This window comes from Plectropomus leopardus, chromosome 1 (genome assembly GCF_026936395.1).
Source record: "Plectropomus leopardus strain MGB_pleo_1.0 chromosome 1, ASM2693639v1, whole genome shotgun sequence".
Taxonomy (NCBI): domain Eukaryota; kingdom Metazoa; phylum Chordata; class Actinopteri; order Perciformes; family Serranidae; genus Plectropomus; species Plectropomus leopardus.
Window position 1 is genome coordinate 16,527,564 of NC_142176.1, and position 23,846 is coordinate 16,551,409.

The 23,846-nt window shown below is 36.8% G+C and overlaps 1 protein-coding gene and 1 long non-coding RNA gene across 2 annotated transcripts in view; both read left to right on the forward strand.

The window, feature by feature from the left end:
• The first annotated feature begins 3,030 nt into the window (after nt 1–3,030).
• On the forward strand, nt 3,031–7,041 carry LOC148190387 (uncharacterized). The gene is made up of 2 exons (XR_015777440.1): nt 3,031–4,522; nt 5,907–7,041. It is a non-coding gene; the product is annotated as an uncharacterized LOC148190387 (long non-coding RNA).
• Nucleotides 7,042–9,029: 1,988 nt separating this feature from the next.
• Nucleotides 9,030–23,846, forward strand: part of gpc5a (glypican 5a) — a 165,095-nt gene continuing 150,278 nt past the window's right edge. The window contains exons 1-2 of the mRNA XM_042491763.2: nt 9,030–9,530; nt 16,596–16,757. Of these exons, the coding sequence (XP_042347697.1) occupies nt 9,380–9,530; nt 16,596–16,757 (313 nt within the window). The 5' untranslated portion in view covers nt 9,030–9,379. The remainder of the gene's footprint in view (nt 9,531–16,595; nt 16,758–23,846) is intronic.

The following is a 23,846-nucleotide window of genomic DNA, read 5'->3' on the forward strand; positions in this document are numbered from 1 at the left end:
GTCTGAGGATGATTCGGTGTCATTTAAAGCATCATCAGCATGCAGAAAAGGGGAGATTTCACTGTTAAATACTGAAAAATGTTATTTTTTAGTGACTAGGAAACACATACCTCTTTCTCTGCTCCAAACTTCAGTAAGTTGCATAACGCAGATTTCTTTTTAAACAACAGGAACTCCAGTGATGGGGAAGTTGTGGTTTGTGCTTCCTCATACAGTTGAAAAGCAATCTTTCAGGTACAGTATTCAGTTTGATAGTTCCCTCTGCTGGCCAGCTACCATACTGTATCATACCCATACAGTACGCTCCTGACAATTCCCAACATATTTCAAAACATGCATAAAGACTGAAGGTCTGCAGCGTATTATACACTCTTTAAAAAGGGCGTCCTCATCAGCACATCTGCCTTAAAGCATCTCACATTTTCTCAACACAACATATCATCGATAACAATTAGTTATTGTAATTCCAATTATTTGTATTGAAAGTTAAACCCCCGACTGCATTTCATCAGACTTCTATTATACTCTTAACTAGCCGAGGGTTGCAGTTAATGGAGGGGGAAGGTGGCGATCTTCTAAGGTTGAAGGGATCATGGCTTGTTTCTTAGTTATTAAACTCCAATGAAAATGCGGCGGGGTGTTCTTTTATCATTTATTTAACTGTATTTACATCCTTGTGTTAGAAACAAAAACACACAATTTAAAACTGCAGGGGTAACTTTCGGGGGTGGAAGAAGTACTCAAAACCTTTACTCAAGTAAAAGTACAAATACAAGAATGTAAAAAATGAAAACATTGGATATTTTGACCTCTGTTAGTTTTGAACAGTTGCTCAAGTGAAACAATGTGAGAAGTTTAGAGGGGAAAAGTGTATTTATGGAAGTCATTTCACATTTGAAATTTGACAAAGGATTTTATATTGTATTTTAAAACATTTTCATATTTTTAAATGTAAAACTTTAAGTTGTACTGACAATGCTGCTGGATAAATATGGTGAAATAAAAAGAAAGAACAATATTTACCTCTGAAATGCTGTGAAGTATAAGGTAAAGGTATGGAAATACTGAAAAACAGTAAGCAATGCATCACTGACAAAATGACTATTTGTAAGTCAGTTAGTCATGCTGTCTTACATTGAATTTGTGAAGAAAACTAAATGTTTTCTTGCATGCCCCCAAAAAAAATTGGTGGACATATTGATTTATTGATTGATTGAGGACCATGTTTAACAACCAAGTCCAAGTCTTGTATGCTCTGTTTCAAACACATTCAATTTTGCTAAAAACCTTAAGTATTTAAAGGGTTTTTAATCGTAAGGTTTTAATAAATATGCATGAATTTGGAAGTAGTACTGTATAAATGACACTCTGATTACACTGTGCGAGTTCTGTGAGAGTTTTAAATAGATACTTTGATATAGTTTTGAGGTTGTTGAATGAGATCCTCTATCAGTAAACAAATATGTTTGTCATTTCCTGCGGAAACATGCGAGAGAAACTAAGTTGTGACTATTATGACACAAATGGTCAGTTTTTGGGTCAAGTATTCCTTTAAGTGCAGTTGAGTAAATCTTCTTTATTCCACAACTAGTAGTTTTATATGTTTTTCAACTGAAAATGGTATAGAAATTAAGAGGAGTTTGGTGTCATTTCAGTTATACATTTTATATGTTCAAAGTTAAATGATGGCGATTGAAATCAGGTCAACTGGTAAAATGGTCTTTAAGATTTTGTTTTTGTGGTGAATTGATTTAGCTCTCTCTGATCTAATTACGGATTCAAAACCCAGGATATTCCCATCGGAAACACATGAGAAAACACAAAACACTGAATACACAAGGTACTGTGATTTATATAAATTAAGAAAAAGAAACTGAAACATGTATTGGAGCCTCATATGTTTTTTTATCTGACTGTAAAGTATTTAAACAATTCTGTAATTCCACACATTCAAATTATTTTACTTTTAAAGTGCCCAGAAAAATGTTAACTTTGACTAGATGCAGAAAAAGTGAGTCTGGGCCCTACATCCTGTCTGAGGGCCCCAAGTTTGTTGTATTTACTCAACTGCTCTTGTTGTGGTTTGATGGCTTCTACCTTTTGGTTAAAATGTTTCCACAACATTCGGCTGTTTTGTTTTAAATCTGAGAAGAAAGAAAGACAGGGGCATTAACAAATTGTAAGCTCGCTGTGGGCATGAAATGTCACAAATGTTTTAGTGTATTTCGGGGTGGAACTGGAATCACAAAGGCTTTCATAATTGTAAACATTTTGCAGTACTTATAAGTTTTTATTACTGCAACTTTTGATGCTGCACAAACCAAACCTCTGTGGTCTAAATCATTTGGGTTTATTGTTCGTTTTGCCCTGAACTACTTTAAAGACAAACTTCAAAAACATTACTAGCAGACTAATTGTGACTAAGTGTTTTACCATCTTAAAACAATTGTTTAAATATGTTTTAAAAACGTATTTATCAGCTTCATGTTTATATTTTTTGCCTTTTTGTTCCTAAGATAATATCATCATTATCTCATAAATGATTTGAATCAGCTGCTGGAGCTTATGATTACTGTATCAACAGTTTTGTGTGTTCCTGTTAAAGCATTACCTGAAACTAATCAAATATACTTCCTCACAGAACATAATTTAGACTCCAACCCAAATCATAGGCCTATTGCTGTCTCACTATAAATCACTTTTAAATTACAATAAACATTTTTTTAAAAACTGAAGAATCAACTGTAATCTGACATAAGTTTTAATTCAACAAATTAAATAATGAACATTTATTCAAGAAAAATGGTCTACCAAAATCACTTTATACTGTTCAGGACCCACAGACCTTAGGTTTATAATAGGCACTTATTGAGGTAGGCCTTCAGTTTTTTAAATATTACATAAATAAATAAATATTTCATTGTCTTCTAATGGACAAACTTAAAATATACAAGAGAATAAGTGACCAAGTTAATTGAACAGTTTGTTTATTGTATTTTTAAAGCGGGCTTGCATTACAATTGACAACAATATCAGAATCAGAAATGCAACTGATGTAAAAAAAAATATAAGTAGAAATAAGAAGTACAAGTATGAAGTGTGTAAAATTATAACACATATGAGCAATATGCTACAATGTTCACACTAGTATGTAAAAAAATCTGAGTATGCAAAGTGTGTAAAAAACTATAAAAATATGTCTCTTATGCTACATTACTAATAAATTACTATTTAAAATAAGAGTTTGAAAAAATAAGTTAAACTTGTTTGATTTTGAAGTGTAAGAGAAACAGTTTTCCCAGTGGGGAGACTGACATAAATTAAACTAATTTATATCAATAAGCTACAGGTCAAAAAATTTGAAAACAAACCAGTATGGGCTGATTTAAATGTCTAATGGAGCAGCAACAGGTTAATTAGTCACTGTATTTTTTAATTAAACGAACCTACAGAAAAAAATGTGTTTAATATGTTTAATAGTTTCAAAATTAGCACCAAAATTCTGATTAAGAAGGAAAACAAACAAACATGTTTTAAGATTTTTTTCATTTTCATAATAATGCAAAACCTTATTGCACATAAAACTGCATGACTAAGCATGCTGTTTTCATTATTTTCTTTATGTAAAAGTATTAACTGTGTAGCAATATAAAATTTTAAATTGGCAATGTGCAGTGGGCTATGTATGTGCCAAATATGTAAAAAATATTTTAAAAAATGTGCTTTATGCTACAATAAAATGTATGAACTAAGGTTAGAGTGAGAAGAATTATGTGAAACTTGTTTGCTTTTTGAAAAGAAACATCCTTTTTCTTATGTTCCTTGTCATGTGCAGACGAAAATTGAACTAATTTTAAAAACAACACAGTATGGGCTTACTTTAATGTGTTGTGGAGCAGCAACAGGTTAATTATCGTTTTATTTTTAATTAAACAAATTTTAAAAAATGTGTTCAATATGTGGAATAGTTTTAAAATAAGTACTATAATTATGATTAAAAAGAAAAACGTGGTTTATTTATATTTTCATAATAATGCAAAACTTGAATGCACATAAAACTGCATGACTAAGCATGCTTTTCCCCCGTTTTGCATATATTTTCCTTATGTTAAAATGATGTATAAACCCGCAGTGATCCCTGTGTGTTTCCCTCTCCTTCCTTGGGAGAGGTGGAGGCTGTTTGGTTGGAGATGTGTGTCGGAAGTACCGTAGTTTATGTATGCTAATAGGGAGAGTTGGGGGTTGTAGCTAGATATTTACGTTCAGTGGGAGCCGCCCTTCATTCACCCACATGGTTACCAACTGGTCGCCTTCGCGCCACTTTCCTAACCCCGCAATCATTTTTAACCAGCGTATCTGGGCTATAAATTGCCTCGCGATCGGCTCGGACTTCACTTTACGTTTCCTTTTTGTCCGCCGGTAGAAAAGTTTTCGGAATAGTTACGTATTTATTTCTCTCTTTTGTCGGTAAGAGACTACACGGCAGCCCAAGCAAGTGAGCGAAGATGGTGGATTTCGGCTGGTGAGTGTCTACCGAGCGCATGTTTATCGGCAAGGAAGTCGGGTTTGGGGTTATGTTTGAGTATCTGTTCTGCTGAATTTAACCTCAAACGACGTGTTTTTTACGCCTGATTTAACTGCTTCTAACTCTAACGTCGGTGGTGATATCCAAACATTAAAACATAAATGATATGCTGGCGATGAAAACAGTGTAACGTGAGGCGCATGGCAGCCCCCTCTGCTCCACCATTGAGGGAATGAGGGAGATTTGAAAAGCTGTCCGGAGCTTTTCTCCGCTGCGCTTTAGCAACTAGTTGAAAAAAATTACGGCCTCTCGGCAACAACACACGAGTTTGTATTAACACGTTAGCCCGATATTTGAAAAGTAAGTTTGTAAATGTGGTTAATTTGTTGCTCGGTCTCGAGTGCAGTGGTGTGTGAGTTAAAGTGCCCCCCAGAACAAAGCAGCAGCACATGGGGCAGTTTTAGGCCGCGCGTTTTAGCTTAGCTAGCTTAGCCTAGCTGCATAAAATGACTTTTATTGCCTGAACGCGAACATTCAAATATAAAAACGGCTGTTACGTTGACTTAACTATGTTTAAATACAGTCAATTCACCAGGACAGATGTAGCGTTGTTGTATTTTAAAAACGTGTGCTCGTTTGTTTGCTAACCAGTGTCGTCAAACTCATAATTTTATTAGCGTGCGAGCCACTCTTTGAAATAAGCCAGCTGTGATGCTGAAAACACCACACTTTCTCCCATTCCGTCTCAAACTTGTAGTTATTTTAACTAACGTTATCACCATGTTTTCCTGAAGCTAACTAAGCTAACCTGCCCAACAAGCAGCGCACGGCTGCTGTTTGCTGCTAGCCTCTGCTCCTACATGCACGGTAGCCGTGTTTTTCTAGGAGGTCCGAAACCGCAAGCCACGGTGTTTCCTCTAAATAAAACAACACGCGGTTGCTAAATATCACTGTGCAACGCTACGTTGGCGTTTAGCTGGGTTGATTTAAAGGCATTTATGCTAAGGTTGGCGCACTTCGAGGCGCCATGTTAAAGACGGTGGGGGAGGGGTGAACAACACCGCTCCCTGCGCAGGCGCTCCCGTGTCGCAGGGAACGCGGGCCGCAGGCTGCGCTGCTCATTCATGTTTTCAGTGACCTCGTGCTGCTGCGATAAATCATAACATCTTGTATCTCAACTCGTGTGATCACCAACTAACCAGTGATAGTGGTGCATGTTTCCCATTGTGGGAAATGCACATTTTTCCTACAGAATTAATTGCAAGAAATTAGTTACACGTGCTCACCCATACAAACCTGCGTACATAACTTGTTGCAACGCCAAAAAGTCAACTTCACTGTCTTTACTAAGCTGCATATTTGTATTTCTTGTCATCCTTAGATCCACCATGGAGTGCAGGACCACAGCAACCTGGAGCAGGGTGATCATCTTCATGCTGTTAGCAGTCTGTGTATTGTCAAAGTGCTTACAGTGCAGGTAGTACTATGCAATACCTACTGCAGTGGAGGCACTTACAGCAATACCCTGACACTGATGTGCAGATTCTTTTGATGTTAACATGTCAATGTGAAGTACTGTCTTTGTGCTAAGGTGCATCTAGTGCAGATAGTGAAATAGACTAGCACCTACTGCCCTAAGTGCTCCTTCTGGCATAAGGGGCTGTGACATGCGCCACCATACCATTTTTTTAAAAAAAAATCCTAATTGGGCTCAAATATCTTGCAGTTCTCTGCTAGTTTTGCATAGTTGCACTACAAGAATAGATGAGTTGTGCAAATCTATGCAAAACTGATGGTGGCCTGCTTGCTCTCCACCTGTTTTAGATTTCTGGTTCTGGGGGTGTCGCATCAAACACAATCTGTTTGCAAAATATACGTGTTAACACTGTTCAAAAACCAGGAAAGCTTGCCAGTTCTCATCAAGTGACTTCAGTTTCAGCAGTACTAAAGTGCTTATAGTGCAGGTAGTGTTTTTCTCCCATCTACTGCAATGTGAGCACTTGAAGTACTTCTAACTAACTGCATCTTACTGAAGCTTAAATGTTTGTAATCATGGGTAATCTGTTTATCGTCACTCGGTCAGTTTTGCTGGTTTGCATTCAGCTTTAACTGATGTTCGCTGTGCAAATCCATGCAAAACTGACTAGGTTGATGAGCCGTTCTACCAAGTGGTATTGCTTTTTGATATTGTTGTTGACTCCACGATTGGTATTTTTATATACTTGGATGTGTATGATGTTTTGGATATTTGGAGATGTCCCTTCCTGTGCAGGTGGGGATTAGTTGCAATGCTGTTTACCTTGAGGTATTGCACTTGTCCCGGCCTGTATAGGAGCGCGGAGATGGAGCTGACCTGGACCATAACCCCTGTGATTATTAAGAAACTGCTGTGGTGATGTTTTAAAGAAATGTTTTTGCCATTTTGGCCTGTATGAAATGCACTAATATTGATTTGGATGCATTTTAAATCATTTAACTGTAATGTTGTTTGAAATATATTAAATTGTGTAACCTTTTATCTCTGGTTTTTAATGCAAATCTCACAACTAAAGGGTTTTGGGAGGAAACACTAGAATTATAGTACTTGTCCCTCTGAAGTGAAGCTTTTGTAAAGACTATAAATCATGTAAGTTTGTAATGTCATTTTTCTGTGGCATTGGTTAAAACAAGGGGAAATTGAATAACACATGATGTTATGTGTCAAACAAACATGTTTCGTTTGCAGTAATTTTGATTTGCTTCCACACTTTATTCATCCTGATTGAGAAATTTGCAATAGGTGCCATGTTTACCTTTTACACCACATTGAATTAATAGCTCCAGCTCCTCTTATCAGAGGAGTCAACATTCACAAGCAGTGTTGGTTAAACTGAGGGGAAAATGACTGCAGCAGCTAGGAATTCATTTTGTGAAAACTTGCATGTCAGAGGATGTAGTCATAGAAATTATTAAATTATCATGATTTTTTTTTTTTAAACCACCTCAAACCTGTAGTTTGATTTTAAGTTTGAGTTTAATGCAAATTATTCTTTTTCCTCACTGGTTGTAAGTATGTCTCTTTAAATAACATAAATTTTGACCCACACGTCTAAGAAAAAAAAAACCTGTGATTTGCTGAGAGGCAAGAACAAGTTTCACATTTTAGACCAACGCACAAACACCTTAAATTTTTAACTGTTAGCTCTTGGATTTTTAAAGAGTAATTATTCAAAAACATTTCATGGACATGCCATAATAGGCTTGTAGTTGCCATGATGCAAATAATGTAATGAAATATCTTAACATTATTTTTGTTATTTTTTTAAATAAATTGTGTAAGACTGAAAATTGAGTTCCCCCTTAACCTTATTTTCTTTGGATGAATTTTGCATAAAGGCCATAATGATGCCTTGATTACTCACACTTTTACAAACCAACCTATAAATAAATACAGTTTAAAAATCAATACCAAATGTTAAACTAATTTGATTTAAATAAGGTGAATAAGAAAGGAAGGGAATAAGACAGTGAGCAGCTAAAACTAAGATTTAAGATATTTGTGAAATAAACAAATAACTAAAAAAATAGCTGAGAAAGGTTCTTAAACATGATAATTCTTCAACATACTTGTCCATGTTTTCAAAAGCAATTAAGCAGATTTGCTCAGGGTCAAAAGGTTTTAATACTTGTCTGAGTCTGAATGCAGCACAAAAACTGATGTCAATCCAGGTTTCAAAGCGGATCGTCATCAGTTTTTTGTGCTTCGCTCAGACATCTTTCACATTATATATATAATTTTATAATATATATATTTATTATAATTATTCTTTACTCCCCTCCCTTTTTTCTTTTCCAAATCTCGTCGGTTTCTAATAACATACTTATTTTTTTCTCAGCAATTGTTGGGTAATTTCTAACTCCAGAGAGTTAACCCTTTGAAACCTGGACTGACATCAGTTTTTGTGCTGCGGTCCGACTCCATAAGTATTTAAACCTTTACTACATGAACAAATTGGTTTGATTTCTCTCAAAAACACAGGGAAAAATTAAATCAGCAACTTGGCATGATATGTCTTTGCAAACCGCAAAAAATAGATAAATGAATTTTAAAAAATCAGTAAAAGTTGACAAAGAAATAACCTGAAAATCTTTGAAAAGAGAGGCAGATCAAAAATATATCAAAGGAAAATAATCAAATAACTATGGAAAAATATGAAGAAATCTATATTTATAATTAGATGTTTAAAGGTATCCTACAGAAAAAAAGATATACCTTTATTATAATTATTTTTATATATTAATTTCTTATGTTTCTTTTTTTCCTCCCAAATTTCAGGTAACTTTTTTTTCTCACAAACTTTTGGGTAATTTTCTAGTTGCTCATTGCCTTCTTGCCATGTTTTTGAAAGAAATCCGGCCACATCGCTCAGGTTTCAGAAAGTTAAGCATACCTCTTTAATGAAGCCTACACCGTTATTAGAGCCACATGTGTCGGCTAATTGCCAGTAAAAATACATCAGGTCTTATGTTGAGGTCTGGGCGGGTCCGCTAGATGTCGCTGTCGGGCCGCGGCCCAGCTGTGTATCCAGCAGCGTGTTCAGGTAACGTTACGGTACCGCCTCTGCAGCCGGTCCAACCAACTTGGACAACATGCCGCTTTCAAACAGACTCGTCACATCGCTGCAACTTTCCCTCCGTGTGTGTGGACTGAAATGATTACCCGGAGCGTTTCCTCGACACACAAACGCCACATGGTCGATGCTGAACCCTGAAACCTGAGATGTGGACGGGACTCACCTGAGCGGACTAAACGTCAACTTCTAAACAAGCTTCTTGTGTGCTTTTGTGGAGTAAAAACCCGGAATTTGATTAAAAATGGGCGTGCAGTGGATGAACTGCGTTTTCTTCCTGGCGTGTTGCTCTGGATTAACGTTTGGGAGTCCAAACAGATGCGACGAAGTGCGAAAAGTTTTCCAACTCCGACAAATTGGACCAAATCAGTTATTGCCTTTAAGCCCCAGAGCAGGTATGTTGGAGTCAGACGAGCAGCTGTGTGTGTATATTACTGGTTATGTTTGTCCCTGCAGTTAAATTCCCATAAACCAGCTAGTAGCATAATTCAAATTATGTCACGTTTCTTTTGAGTTTTTGCACAATTTTCTTCATTTACATCTTTAGAGCAACTAAAGCATCAACATACAGACCAGTCATGGAAGAACTATGTTAGAGAAGTCATCCCCCGCAACATCACCTTCCTGTTGAGCTCACTAAATGCACTTTAGCCTTTTAACCTGTCATTTTCTGGCTTCTTGAAGCACTCTCTTTGTAGTTACAAAACACGCCTTTTTAAACACATTTCAGAGGCGTGTGTGCAGTCATGATAATGATATAGACAGCAGCAAAGGAGAGCTTTAATCTGTTTAAATGTGCCTCTTTTTGTGTGACTTTTAATTTAAAATATGTGGAAGAAGTGCTGCATGTTTCTTAAACTACGGCAAGTATAAGACACACAAGTTCTTTTTGGAGTCAAAGGCTATTTCATCTTTGGACACTGATATCCAATTTACTTTATGTTCAGCAGTGCGTCAGGTTCATAATAGAAGTTGATTAAAAAAATATCTCTGGATGATGTTGAACCCATATCAAGCACTTCATGCTGAGCAACACACTGTGAAATCTTGTGTTGATTTTACTTTTAAAAAAGTCTAGGAAACTGATTGCCTTGATAAAAAAATATGTAAATATAAATAGTCTATTAATCTTAATATATGTAAACTTCATATGTTATTCTTAGGTTTACTTAAACTTTACCTTAATTAAAATAACCCTGTAAGTTTTTGTAACTTAAAAATGACAAGTTTAATAAAATAAACTTAAGTAAACCAAGTTTACGGTGCTATATCTTTATTCTGCCAGTTGCATACCAGTCATTCATATTTGTATATTCTTACACATGTTAAGAAAACAGAACTCACAGATCTCCTAACTTTATCTTTGGCACAATCCTCTTTGTTATGACCAAGTTAATTCAGACTAACTTTGTTTACTGAAGTTGCTAACAATTAGAGCAAGATAATTTCACTTGTTATTTTTAAGTTGCAACAATTTCACAAATTTGAGTTAATGCAGCTAAATTTCAAGTAACACTTAGATATAAAGTCAACAGAAATCAACATTAAAAGTTATATTTACTTATGTTTTTTAAGGCAATCTGTCTCCAAGATCATTTTGAGTAAGATCAACATGTCATATTTTACTATTTTACAGTGCAGGAATAGGTTTTGGGATAGTTTTTCCTAGTGTTTGCTGTAGAAATCAGCCTATAAAATGTATAATTTGTTGTTTACTTCATGGGTGATATAAAATATGCTGTTTAAATCCTGTTAAACTAGGAACCAAAGCTGCTGAGATTACCTTTTGGTGACGAAAAAGAAACCAAACTCCTCCTTTTATAGCTGTCTAAAGCAGATAAGTGGCTTGCAGGGATAAACAGGAATTATTTGGTGCAAAGTTTGGTAAACTAGGTTACATTTAACTTTATGTGCACCACCCATAATTCCACATGATACTCCTCTAAGACTTTTTTGGGGGGGAATTATGGGTGTGGATATATCATGTGGGCTGTCATTGAGTGGACGGCTTGCTGCTACTGCTGCTGCTCTCTCCTGGAAAAGTAAATCTTAATGGTGTTGACTACCATCCTGCCACAATCTGCTCCCCACAAACTTCACCACCCCTTTCCTCTGCTGCTGTGAGGAATCTGATTACATTGACAAAAAACCCTCAAATGCCTCCTAAACCACTAAATAACCCTCATAATGCCATCAGCACTCCTGAGCCCTTAAATGAGCTGCTGTGGATTTAAATCTCTGCACCGTTTCTTAGCTGCAAAGTACTTTCTCCGAGATAAATTGTGTGCAGTGGTGCCTCCTGATGATAAGCTCCCGAATCCTGTAAAAACACCTGCTACTGTTTATAACTGCACCTCCGCTGACCTCTCTGGGAGCCTCTCACCAGCCTCCAAATCCAAGTGCATCTTGATATTGGTGGAGAGTTCCCGTTGATCCTTAAAAAGTCTTAAAGGCAATGCATCCATTGATCTAAAAAAAAGACCTTAATTGGTATTAAAATGTCTTGAATTATTTTCTGACATTGCATTTTAAAAACTAAAAATAATTATTGATAATAATAAATTGATAATAATACATAATTAAAATCACCAACAAGTCACGTTTTATGTCAGAATGAACAATTGGCCTCATACCTTAAATACCTGATGCCAGTTCATAATTTTTCCTTAATTTTTTTGCTACCTTAAAACTGGTCTTATATTTCATCACGAGTAACTTTTAAAAGGTCTTAAAAAGTCTGAAATCCTGTGGTGAGAGGTATATCTTTTTGCTGACAGATTCAGATTATGTCACCAAAATGCATCAGACATTTTTATGGGAGATAACCAGAGGTAAAGTCAATCTTAGTTAGAAGTTATCTATAACTGAGCACGAGCTTGTGGAAAAATAACCCCTAGAAATTTCAGGAATTCGAGAGAGAGAGAGAGAGAGCTGTTTCCATGTTTTCTAATAAGGAGTGCCAAACAGCCTTCAGTTAAGGTCAGAACACAGCAAGTCAGAAGTCTATCACCTCGGCCAACAAAAACTGTTTTTTGTGGAAATAGCTCTGGAAAACATTTAGGTTAAAAGGGAAAAAAAAGCAAGACCTGGGGCTCTTTCAAGCTGTCTTATCTGTGAGAGTTAAAATTCCTCCACGTGTGCCATCGCCTGCTCTGCTCCCTCCTCACTCTTCTTGAACCTCGCAGGGAGCTGATAGCGTCTCTGGCAACAGCTTTGCAAACTCTGCCTAGGCATGTCAGAGAGGCTTTTTTTGCAGAGTTTTGGGCCTCTTTTGAGATGTTTTGATTGTCCCCTATGTGTGCAGATTGCTTACATTTGTTCGTTGTGGAAAACCTGAGACATCACTTGGTGAGGCGATAACACTTTGAGTCAGATCTCCTCTCAGGATCTACGTGTTTTGGTTTCCTTGCTCCACTAAAGCATTTACTAGAAATGCACAAAAATTGTATGTGCCCTTAGCGTATGTTTGAAGTACCATTATGGTTTTAACCAGATTTATGTGGTCAACTGTTGATGTTTCACACAGACGTGATCAATTTCTTGATCACCGAATATTCTTAAAGAGCAGGCACTTTATTTATTCAGTCATAATGGGCTTTTTATGCACCTTGTACATCATTTCCAAAGTCACTGAAAACCTGGAAAAGTCATGGAATTAGTAAAACTCATTGGAGGTTTTAGAAAATTCATAGATTTTTTTAGTGTGTTGTGAAAAAACTACAGTAATCCTTCAAGGATAACCTTACACCTAATGTAACATAACAGAAAATTGACTTTTTTAGTAGCTTTCGACATAAAGTAGTTGTAATATGCATCAGTGTGTGATGTTTTGTTTATTATTGCGTACGTTTCTTCATGTTCTTCCCGTCGTCCGTCTCTCCCTTCATGTATGCCAGCCAGCTAAAATTTTGTGTGAAGAGAGTCTGAATCTGATATTTCTGAAAATCACTGGGCAAGTCATGGATAGTCATGGCAATGTTTTGACATTTTGTCCATGGAAATGTGTGGGAACCCTGCTTATTTTTGCTATATCTCATGGATGGCAATGTTGGTTTGTTAAACAGTCAGTCAACTGAAATATGTGCACTGTCATGAAATCTTGTTTAGACTTTTATGGTCTCCGGATGACTATGGTAATTAGGACTTTGTATTAGTACTCTACCTGTAAGTATCGAATAGTATAAGCCAGTACTAAGTAGCATCAAAACTTTTACAGTCAAATGACCCCTGCATTTGATTCTTTTTCAAGCCAGATCTAAAAAAAAAAAACTACTACTGGTAAGGTTTCGCTTGCAGGCAATCACCACAAGAGTTCTTCAATTTGCAACCAGCAGCTACAGTCTGTGGTGTGGTGAAGTCGAGCATGATATATTCGACTGAGTTGGCAGCTAAACCTGCCGAGATGCCACAAAAACATTCAAAAGTGTTGCAACAAGCCTGAGCATCTGTGGGCATTTTACACAACTGAATGCTTCCATTCCCATATCGAATGAAGTACTCTGTTGCTGTTGGTATTACTTTAAGGGTACTGGTATTGGTGCTGGTATCAGTATTTAGTAATCAGTTCAGTTGATTCAGAGTCAATAAAAATGTAAATACAAATACAATTTTAAGTAAAATTAGACATGTGTGAAATAGGACACCCTGATAAGCTATTCAGATATTGTAAATAGGTTCCCAGACATTAAATGACATACAAAGTTTACAAATATAAATTTCATCCTGCAACCCATCTCTAATATTAAACTCAAAAGCATTCAAAATTACTCTAAGACCCTTAAAGAATAGTAACATGAATGCACTACATGTAGACAAATGGCACATGGAGAATAGCAGCATAAATTACCTGGAGTATGTATTTCATATAGAGTAGTCATTTAAAAAAAAAAAAAAAAAAAAGTTTAAATCCTCAGGCTTACAGGGTTCTTGAACATATTTTAGCAGCATTTGCTGTCTTAAGCTCTTTTTAAATAGCCATTGTATTTTTTTTAAACGATATACCCAACCCTTGATGATCCCCTGTCTTTTCTTCTAGCGCCACCAACAGGTGGGCTGTGAAGTGAAATATCTGCTCTGCACCGATTGCATTACTTGTTCTTTTGCTGATGAATGCTGCTAAAGGAAGTTGCTTGTCACTTCTGACAGTTGTCAGTTTATCATACAGAGGATAGTTAGACTCACTCACTTATTCATACTCACCTTCGGGCAGTTTAAGGTGTCAAATCCACCTGACTTGTGTGTGCTGTGGAATGTGTAAAGGAAAGTGGAGCACCCTAAAGAGAGCGTGCAAATCCCCCGCCCCAGTTTATGCCTGTCACGTAGTAGCTTTACATCCAAGTCACAGAGGTAAGCATTCCTCCTGCTTAAAAATAAACACCTGGTGATGTTTGGGGGGAAAAACATGACTTTTTACACCATGTACCTGTTATCAAGATATTTCCAAAATCCAGACTTTTTTTGTTATCTTGATAACAATATAATGTTAGCTGCGGCTCCAGTTTTCTAATTTAAACAGAGATTGTAGCCATACATGTTACTCTATGATGTGTCTTTGCAAGAGGAGCCAAGCATTTAGCCCATAAACATTTACATCTGACTATACTGACGTAACTGTATTACTGTTAATATTTCTCTTGTGTTGTGTTGTACAAAAAGAGCAGAAAGATGTATTTCCTTTTGGGCTCATTAGATGAGGAAAATTAGAGCTGCAATTAATAATTGATTAGTTGTCAATTATTAAATTTAATGTCAACTAATTTGATAATCGATTAATTGATTAACAAAAAGTCAAAATACTCTGATTCCAGCTTTATAAATGCAAATATTTCCTGGTTTCTTTACTCCTCTATGAGAGTAAACAGATTATCTTTGTGTTGTGGACAAAGACAAAAGAAGAAATTTTAGGACCTCATCTTTTGCTTTGGGAAACATTGACATTTATTACAATTTCTTGACATTTGATATCGAACAAACAACAAATCAACAATCAATTAATCAAGAAAATAATTGACAGATTTATTGATAAAATTGTTAGTTGCAGTTAGGGTATTGCAACATACCTCTATTGTCTATAACCTTGACATTTAAAAAACGAGTTACTCATATCATGTTAATAATACACTCTAGGGGTGTAACGATCCATATCTGGATCAATATACCGATTCAATGATTAACTATGCAATTTCATTGATGTAGAACCATCATCTTTAGGATACGCTTTTATTTTGAAATTCTGTGTCACCATCAGACAGCAGCAGACAGAGAAAAAGACAACAAAGGTAGCATTATTTATTCAGGAATAAATGTGCTGTTTACTATATAGAATATAATACTTTGGATTTCGGAAAAAATAAGGATTGACAGAAAGAGCACACATCTTATGTAAACAATGGCATTATTTAATCAGTGACGACTTACCTGCCCGCATTGACATCTCGCTAAGCTAACGTCTGTTAGCAACATTAGCTGCTCCATTTCAACAATGTTAGCCTGAAAACATGAGCGTGCAGTCTGAAATTCAACTGTACAATTCAGTCAGAAGTCGCAGTGACTTAAACCGGCGGTGAGTAAGTAAAAGTATAAATAATACATGTATATTGTTAAGCTAAACTCCACAAGCTGCTAGGCTAATTTATGCAATGCAAAAGTAATTAAGCTAATACAGTTGTGCACCTTGTCGGTTATTATTAAGCTGAAAGGATGTTTGCCTTCAGAGCTGTGAGCCAGTTAGCCATGAATGTTTATGTGCTGTATGATGTGTTTTAATGGTTACAGTTATTAACATTATTTACGTGATTTTGTTGTATCTTTAATGGCCAAAAGCAAAAAAGGGAGTGGTTGCAGCTTCTGCTACAGGTTGTGATAAGTGGACAGATAATATTGTTTCATATCCATTGCAGGGTCCTGAATTGAATCAAATCAAAATTGCATTGTGGCAGGGTTTGTGATATCGGCAAATATCGTATCATTGTCAAGAGATTTAATATAATGTTGTATTGTGATGAAACTGGTGATTTATACCTGTAATACATGCGCGATAATATTGTGTAAACAATCCAGTTCCTCTTAAATCCACTGCAAGTGTGAGAACACACAGTAAATAAAGTTAAAGATGAATTGGATGTTAGCATTATTTAGGGCTCTCATGGTCCTGTAAACCTGTAATTTAACAATCACACTTTCAAGTTCGAAAAGTCATCGAACTAGTAAAAATCACTGAAAGTTTTGGAAAAATCATGGAAATGTGTTGTGTCTTATAAATAAAATTACATTAATGTAACATAACAGTGAATTTTTTTTCTGTAGCTGACAACGTATTGTTGCTCCAATATGTGCTGACGTGTGACAATGTGATTTGGTTATATTATGTATTTTTTATTTGTTCATCAAGGAAAGTTTCTTAATGTTTCATCACTCTTCATCTCTTGTAGATGATAATATTTAGTCTCATTGACTCTCAGGTTCAGACCTCCAGGTGTGTATGTCCAAGAACCTGACTTGCTGCACCAAAAAGATGGAGGAGAAGTACCAGGTGGCGGCTCGGAGAGACATCCAGAACCTTCTCCAGACGTCCAGCTCCAGCCTCAAGTTCCTCATCTCACGCAATGTGGCTGCTTTTCAAGGTAAGAGTTAACTGGTGCTGTGTGTTTAGTCATCGCTGTTGTAAAGGTTAAACTTCATAAACGGGCGCTGAGGTTAGAGCACAAATGTTTACGTGGATAATTGTATGTGTGCAGATGTTTGTGTGTGTTTCCGAGTTGAAGTACACATTTAGGAGTTGGGGTTTGTGTGGGTGTTGTAAAAACAGTGGATGAGTCAATACGTGTGTGTGTGTGTGTGTGTGTGTGTGTGTGTGTGTGTGTGTGTGCGCACTGTGAGGCTCCACTTCAGAGCTAACAGAGGAGGGTCTGTCCTCCTTCCAGATCCACTGCTACACTCTGATCTTTAGATTAGATAGGTTGGCTGTTCCTGTTGGAGGCTCAGGAGGCCGTCTGTACGGGCGAATGTCTGACAGGGATGTGTACTCGGGCTTCTACTAATAACTTCTCTTCCTGTCCAAGGTGTCCTGCTATTCTGTATCCTGATAAGAAAATCATATATTATCTTCCTCATATTAAGAGTGCTGGAATGCACTCATTCCATCATCAGTGGTGGAATGTAACTAAGTACATTTACTGAAGTACTGTACTTAAGTACAAATTTGAAGTACTTATACTTGAGTATTTTCTTCATGTCCCTTTATGCTTTCCCTCACTATATTTCAGGGGGAAATATTGTACTTTTTGCTGCACTGGATTTATCTGAATGCTTTTGTTACTTTACAAATTAAGATTTTTGAATCAAAACATGGCAAGAAAAAATATTATATTTTGTAATAAAGTCAGCTACTAAATAGTTTATACGAATACAGCTGCAATAATAAGTAGATTAATCAGTCGATTGACAGAAAATTCATTATCAACTGATTTGCTAAAATCTTTGAGAATATGTAAAATGTAAAATTTTGGGGGTGGTTTATTTCATTTAAAAAAAACATTTTGAGGGATTTTTTGGCTGTTTTTTTGCCTTGTATAATTTTGAGGTTTGTGTTGTTTTTGGGTGAATTTCTTTTAATTTTTTAAAATAATTTTTTGTTGTTTTTTTAATTAAAAAAATAACTTTAAGGTTTGCGGTATTTTGTTTGTTTGTTTTTCTGTATTTGGGTATTTTTTACTTTTAATAATTTAAGTATATTTTCCTCATGCTTACTTCCCTATATTTACTTATCGTACTTACCATCATAAACACATCGGAACCAGGGTCTTTCTCTCATCGTTTCCCCATGCTTCTTCATCTTTTCATTTCGTGTTGACTGACAGTTAACTTACAGGCAACAACTTGCCTCTGTCTGTGCATTTCCCTGCCCGGCGTGGGCTGCTTCTCCCACTGTAGCTGATGGCTGTCATATGATGGCTGCAATGAGTGGGCAACAAATACAGAGCTTATGACTTGAATGTACAGTCTCAGACATATCATTAAGCCAATTCTCTTTAACGATGTCTCTTTTGGTTTAAAGACGTGTTGTTATCCTCCTCCTAAACTTAAATGATTTATAGGAGTCTCAGCATGATCACAGTGTTTTAGTTGAGGTTAGAAGGGGCAATGCCCTGTTTGTGTTTGTCAGACGGTTGTGTTTACTCAGGCTCTGAAGGTGAACTAAAATACTCAGCAGTTTTGATCAAGTTTATGAAGCATGCCACCTTTTAAAAATACTTTTAACTTTTAAAAATGTTGCATACAGCCTGATTAAAGTCTTTGGAGGACAGGGCTTTATCGAAAGGATAAAGGTGTTATTTGATATGTTTCTGTTGTCAGATGTCATGATGAACCAACAAAAAGTTCCTCTGTCAACAAGTTTTGACTTTCCTACCCTGTCCATGGCACTCAGCTCCAAATTGAAGCAGTGGCGCCCAGAAGGGGGGCCAGGGGGGCCATGGCCACCCTTATGCACTGGAAAAAAAGTAACGCCTGCACACTTACGCCACGCCACACAAGTTTATAAGAGACAACATTTCGATTCTGCTTTGTCAGGTCAAATGCTTTAAAAGTGTTTAACATTCGAGTCTATTACATTAATGTTACATTAGAGTTTTCTTCCTTAACCCCCATTTAATACAATTTGGAACGTGCGTGATGTTGACTTATGACTTATGATGATTTTAATATTAAGGTTTTTGATAAAAAGATATATGGTGATATAAAGATTTTTGATATAATGTTTTCATCGGCTGAGATAGGCTTGATGTTCTGTAATATGGCCCTGACATCACTTTTTGTCTATGTGTTCTTTCTATGTAAACTATTTAATTGTTGATTGTCAGTTGTTAAACTACCCTGAATGGTTCAGATGGTTAACCACATCTAAAAACCACAGAGCTCGTCAGCTTATTGGTGTGCATTATGTATAAATATTGGTTTGGTTTCCTCTTTTCAAACATTTGACCTGATGAAGATCCAAGTAGGACTGAATCGTTGTCTCTAATAAACTTGTGTGGCATGGAGTAAGTGTGCAGGTGTTACCTTTTTTTCCTCATAAAGGTTTGTGCAATGTGCATATAACAATCCTTTTTTTCACCCTGATGGACTGGCCTTCTCTGGCTATAATAATTCTAGGCTGATATTACTGTCTTCATGATGCTGTGGCGCACTCATTTTTAATCTAGCGTGAAAGTAATGATAGACTATCTTCGCACTAGAATAGGCAATGTAAGGCATCCATTGGTACCAACTATGTTGGCATAAGTTGTCGGGAAGGTGGCTAAACAACCCTCAAAGTTTAGGATGGAAGGAAGGAAACAACTGGAATGGCCATTTTCCAAGATTTCCCTTGAACCTGTTTTTTTTTTCTCTTTTTTTTTAAAATCTAATGGATGTGTGTCTTTTTTTTTTGTCTGTGTCCCTTCTCTAATTTTGGACGTCTTTGCGGGACAATGTATGTAGGATTTACTCTAATTAATAAACATTACGCAACAGTGTAGACCACTGATGTGTTTTTATAGTTTTTGGACAATATTGGAGGAGGACTGTGGCACAGCAGAGCGAGTAAAAGTTCTCATTTCTTAAAGTTCCTTAAAGTTCTCGTCAAGTCTTGGAGCTGGCCGCTTCGTTCGCACAGGGCAGGTCAAGAGAGGCTGCAGGAGCTGATAGCCTCTTTCAAAATGAGCCGCACTCACATGGTTTCCTCTGTGGAATGGCAGCCAGTGTGCTCTCCTGCCAAACCAAACAGAGTTCCCTGTCAACATCGGCTCTCATCAGTCAACAAACATTGCCGGCTGCTTCCAACATCCAGGCTGTGTAATACAAGTGGCAACAGACGCTCAGCAATTTTAGTCTCATACTGGAGTCACAGCAGCAGTATAACTGCTCTCTATGTTACAGTTATTTAGTCATTGTGTAGTGTTCCTGTGCCATTTTTGTGCTTTAATTGCGGTCTAAACACTGCAGACAGCTGCACACTTTTCTTTTCATGCTTAGGTAATCTGATTATTATTGTCTTGATTTATTGAATAATTTGGTTTGTATAAGTTCAGAAAATAATGTAAAATGCTCAAAAAGCCCAAGTTGACAAATGCTGTTTACAGTTCAAAACTGCCACGCAGAGTTTTCCTAAAAAAAAACACAATTTATACCAAACCTTGGAAAAGCTGATTTTTAATAATTGAAATCCTGCGTTGTTTGCGTCCATGTTTTCTCGGTAGCGGTCTTCTTTTTCGCTGACTTTGTTGGCACATTAACACCAACAACTGTCGATCAGGGGTACAATGTATCCAGACATATCCTCCTGTGAAAGTTATTTGTGGGATTGTGTATATAATAATTATGAAAGAGCTGGAAGAAAGTGCTTTGTATTTATCATAACTTCAGTCAAATTACACATGAAGAAAAATGTGTACTACAAACATAATTATTCCCCTCAACCTGTTCAATATTGTTTGTGTCATTACTGAAGTAAATCTGTGCTGGTGGAAGTTGAAGCTTGTTAAAATGTTGATCCAGACTATTGGCCTCGTAGTCTACAATATCTGTTTACACACACACACACACACACACACACACACACACACACACACACACACACACACAACCACAACCAGAGAGAGAGAGAGCCACCCACGTGGCATTGTTCTATTTGGCCGTGGAGGTTTTAAGAGCTTTTGTCACATAGAGAAAACTCACTGTGGCACCATATGTATGGGAAGCACGGAGGGACAGAAATGTCTGGCAGGTTCTTAGATCTTAACTGAGTGGGGAAAAAAGAACTGTTTTGCTGTTCATGTGCAGACATAAAAGAAACACAAGTCAAGCATTTAATCCGTCTTTTCCTATCCAGGGAGTGTTCAATGATGCTGAATTAATATGAGTGAATTGTTTGTTATTCATCTTGTGTGACTGCAAGTTTTGTTTTGGGTGTTTTCACATTTTAATGGAGGTGGAAACAGGCCAACAACTTCACGGATCGTTTGGAAATTGAAATAAATTTTTTACATTGACTGGCTGCCCTCAGCAGTATTGCTGTTCTGCTTCATCATAAACACTTTAGTGGAGTACAGAAAGAAATATCCCTCTCAGGAGCTTGGTGGGTCAGGGTTCTGCAGACAAACAAGGCCCTTAGTTTTATTCTCTGAATGATTGGCAGCCTGCGCTGTAATTTGAGAGACAACAGAGAACAAGCAGAGTGTATAATGCATTACAACCACAGACAGGAAGAAGGACGAGTTAAAAGGGGGCAGGCTAATGTGGTCATTTGTTTTGTGCAAAGCCTTCAATTAGGCATCTTTATATGATGCAGCTGAAGGGAGCAGGGGGATGCAGAAATTAGAGGAATGTAGATGGATAACAGTCTGAAACACTCAGGAGACGCTGAGAAATAACACGAAGCAATAAAATGCTTTTTAAAATGTTTTTTCCTGGGGGACTTGATGTTGTTGTAATGGGCCATGGTTATAAAAAATCTTCAAGGGCATATTTAGAAAAAGCTCTCAATGATTTAACATAATGAGTAACACAAATAAAGCGAGAACAAGCGCTTGAGCTGTTAATTATGAGTAGAGTTTCAAAGCTCAGTAATAGCTCATTACATTTTTCTCTTTTCTTCAGAGAAATATGCCTCAGCATTTGAATATCTTGTCCTGAAATGAACCTGACCGCTGCCTTTCAAGTCATTTCACAGCCAAAAGATAGCTGAGTAACTGCGGCAGAAAAAATCTGAAGAATAAAGAAGAAGTTGATGGCATGCCGTCAAGCAGACGGCCTTTGAGCTTTCTAGCACATAACTTTTTTTTTCTCCCGTCTTGCTTCTGGTCTCTCAGTAAACCTCTCAGGACTGCATGTTTTCATTCACCGGTTGTGCGGTTTCTACACGTCGTCGTCTACACAATGCACAAATATGCAGCCTGCTGAGCGGGGCTTCAGGGGAGATCTTTTTTTGCCCTGTGCAGGTTTGTCTTACATCCATGGCAACCAACCTGTGCAATCCCAGCTCCCCGTGGGGCAGGAGTCAATAAAACTCAGAAACAGAGCCCACTATGAATCAGCTGTTGAGATGCCTGAAAGACCGTTTGAGGAAGGGCGGTCAAATCATAGCAAAATGGTCTGAGATCACCAGATCAAAAGGATGCCCTCCTCTGGGATGAGCTTTGATTTGAGGAACTATTAAAGCAGTGTTTCGCCTTGTGCTGGACGCACTGAAGGACCCTCCAGCTTCTGTAAATAATAAAATAAGTGTCCTTTCTTTCGTGATGTAAGAAGTGACAGATTTAGTTGTAGAAGCAGGTTCCTGGATTTTGTTGTAACTGTGTCCCTGCTGGAGTGGCAGTCAGTCATGGTCCAACTGAACCTAAATTGAGTATCAACTTTAAAACGTTATATTAATGACATGACATTACATTTGCCCGTGGAGTTGCATTTCATGTAATTGCTCAGGAGGACAATCATCAAAACAACAATTAGTAGTTCTGATGATTTTGGCCCCTTAAGGGAAACGTTTATTTTGAGAAAACACATTTATCCACTTTCATGCAAGTAAAAACACCATACCTATCCGTTAAATATGTAGCTGCAGCCAGCAACCAGCCAGCTTAGCTTAGCATAAAGACCAGAAACAGTGGGAAACTGCTAGCCTTTTTCTGTTAAACGGTAACAATCAGGGTTTCCGTGGATTCTTAAAAGTCTTTAAAGGCATAAAATTCATTCATGTATAAATAAGGCCTTAATTGGGGTTAAAATGACTTAAATCAATCTTTCAAATCTTAAAAATGCTAAGACATAGGAAGTATGGTATTAAGAATCACCTTTTCTCTGATGTTGCATTGTAAAATCTCAAAATAATTGGTAATCTATTCATTTTTTAAATAATTTGCCAAATTTAATGTCACACAAATCTGGATAGAGAAGCCACCAACACTCACACATTTACAACATCCAATAGACTGTAAAATGAACATGCTTTTTTTTTTGAGGAAGGGATACTTATACGAGAACATATGTTCATTATTTTTCCACGTTTTCCAGTGCAATTTTTTTTAAGCCTTTGATGTAGATCATCTAACTTTTTAACCTGACCCAAAGAGTCATGTTTTATGTTGAAGTAAACACTTGGGCAATTATCTCTAACCTAAAATAATGGACGTCAGTTCGTGTTTTCTTTTTCTTCATTTTGGAGCACCATGACAGTAGTCTTAAATTGCATTTCAAGTGGCGTTATGACAGTCTTAAAAAGTCTTAACTTTAACTTCCCTTAAGCTGTAGGAACCCTGAAAAATATACCAGCACCTCTAAAGTTCAATCGAATAAGCATATTTCCCAAAATATGGAAGTATTACTTTATAAGAGTGGACTGACACATTGAGAAAGGGTATGATTGGAACATTGATACCACTGTGATATCTGTTCATCAAGTATTGATATATATACCTTTTTTGTCCAGTTAAGAAATGTTAAACTGACAGCAGACCTGAAAACAGCGTTGGGAGCAGGACCCTGTTCATTTTACGTGAAAGTTGCTTAGTGGAGATGTTGAACTGCTGCGGATAAAATTACTTACATGGATGATCTGCTTCTGCATCATTGCGCCCATAGTGCACCGGAGATCTCTGCTATCCGAGCCCTTAACTTCTGGTTTAGTGCTCCGCTAACTTGAATGGAAAGAAAATAAATTGAATGTGTGGCTCTTC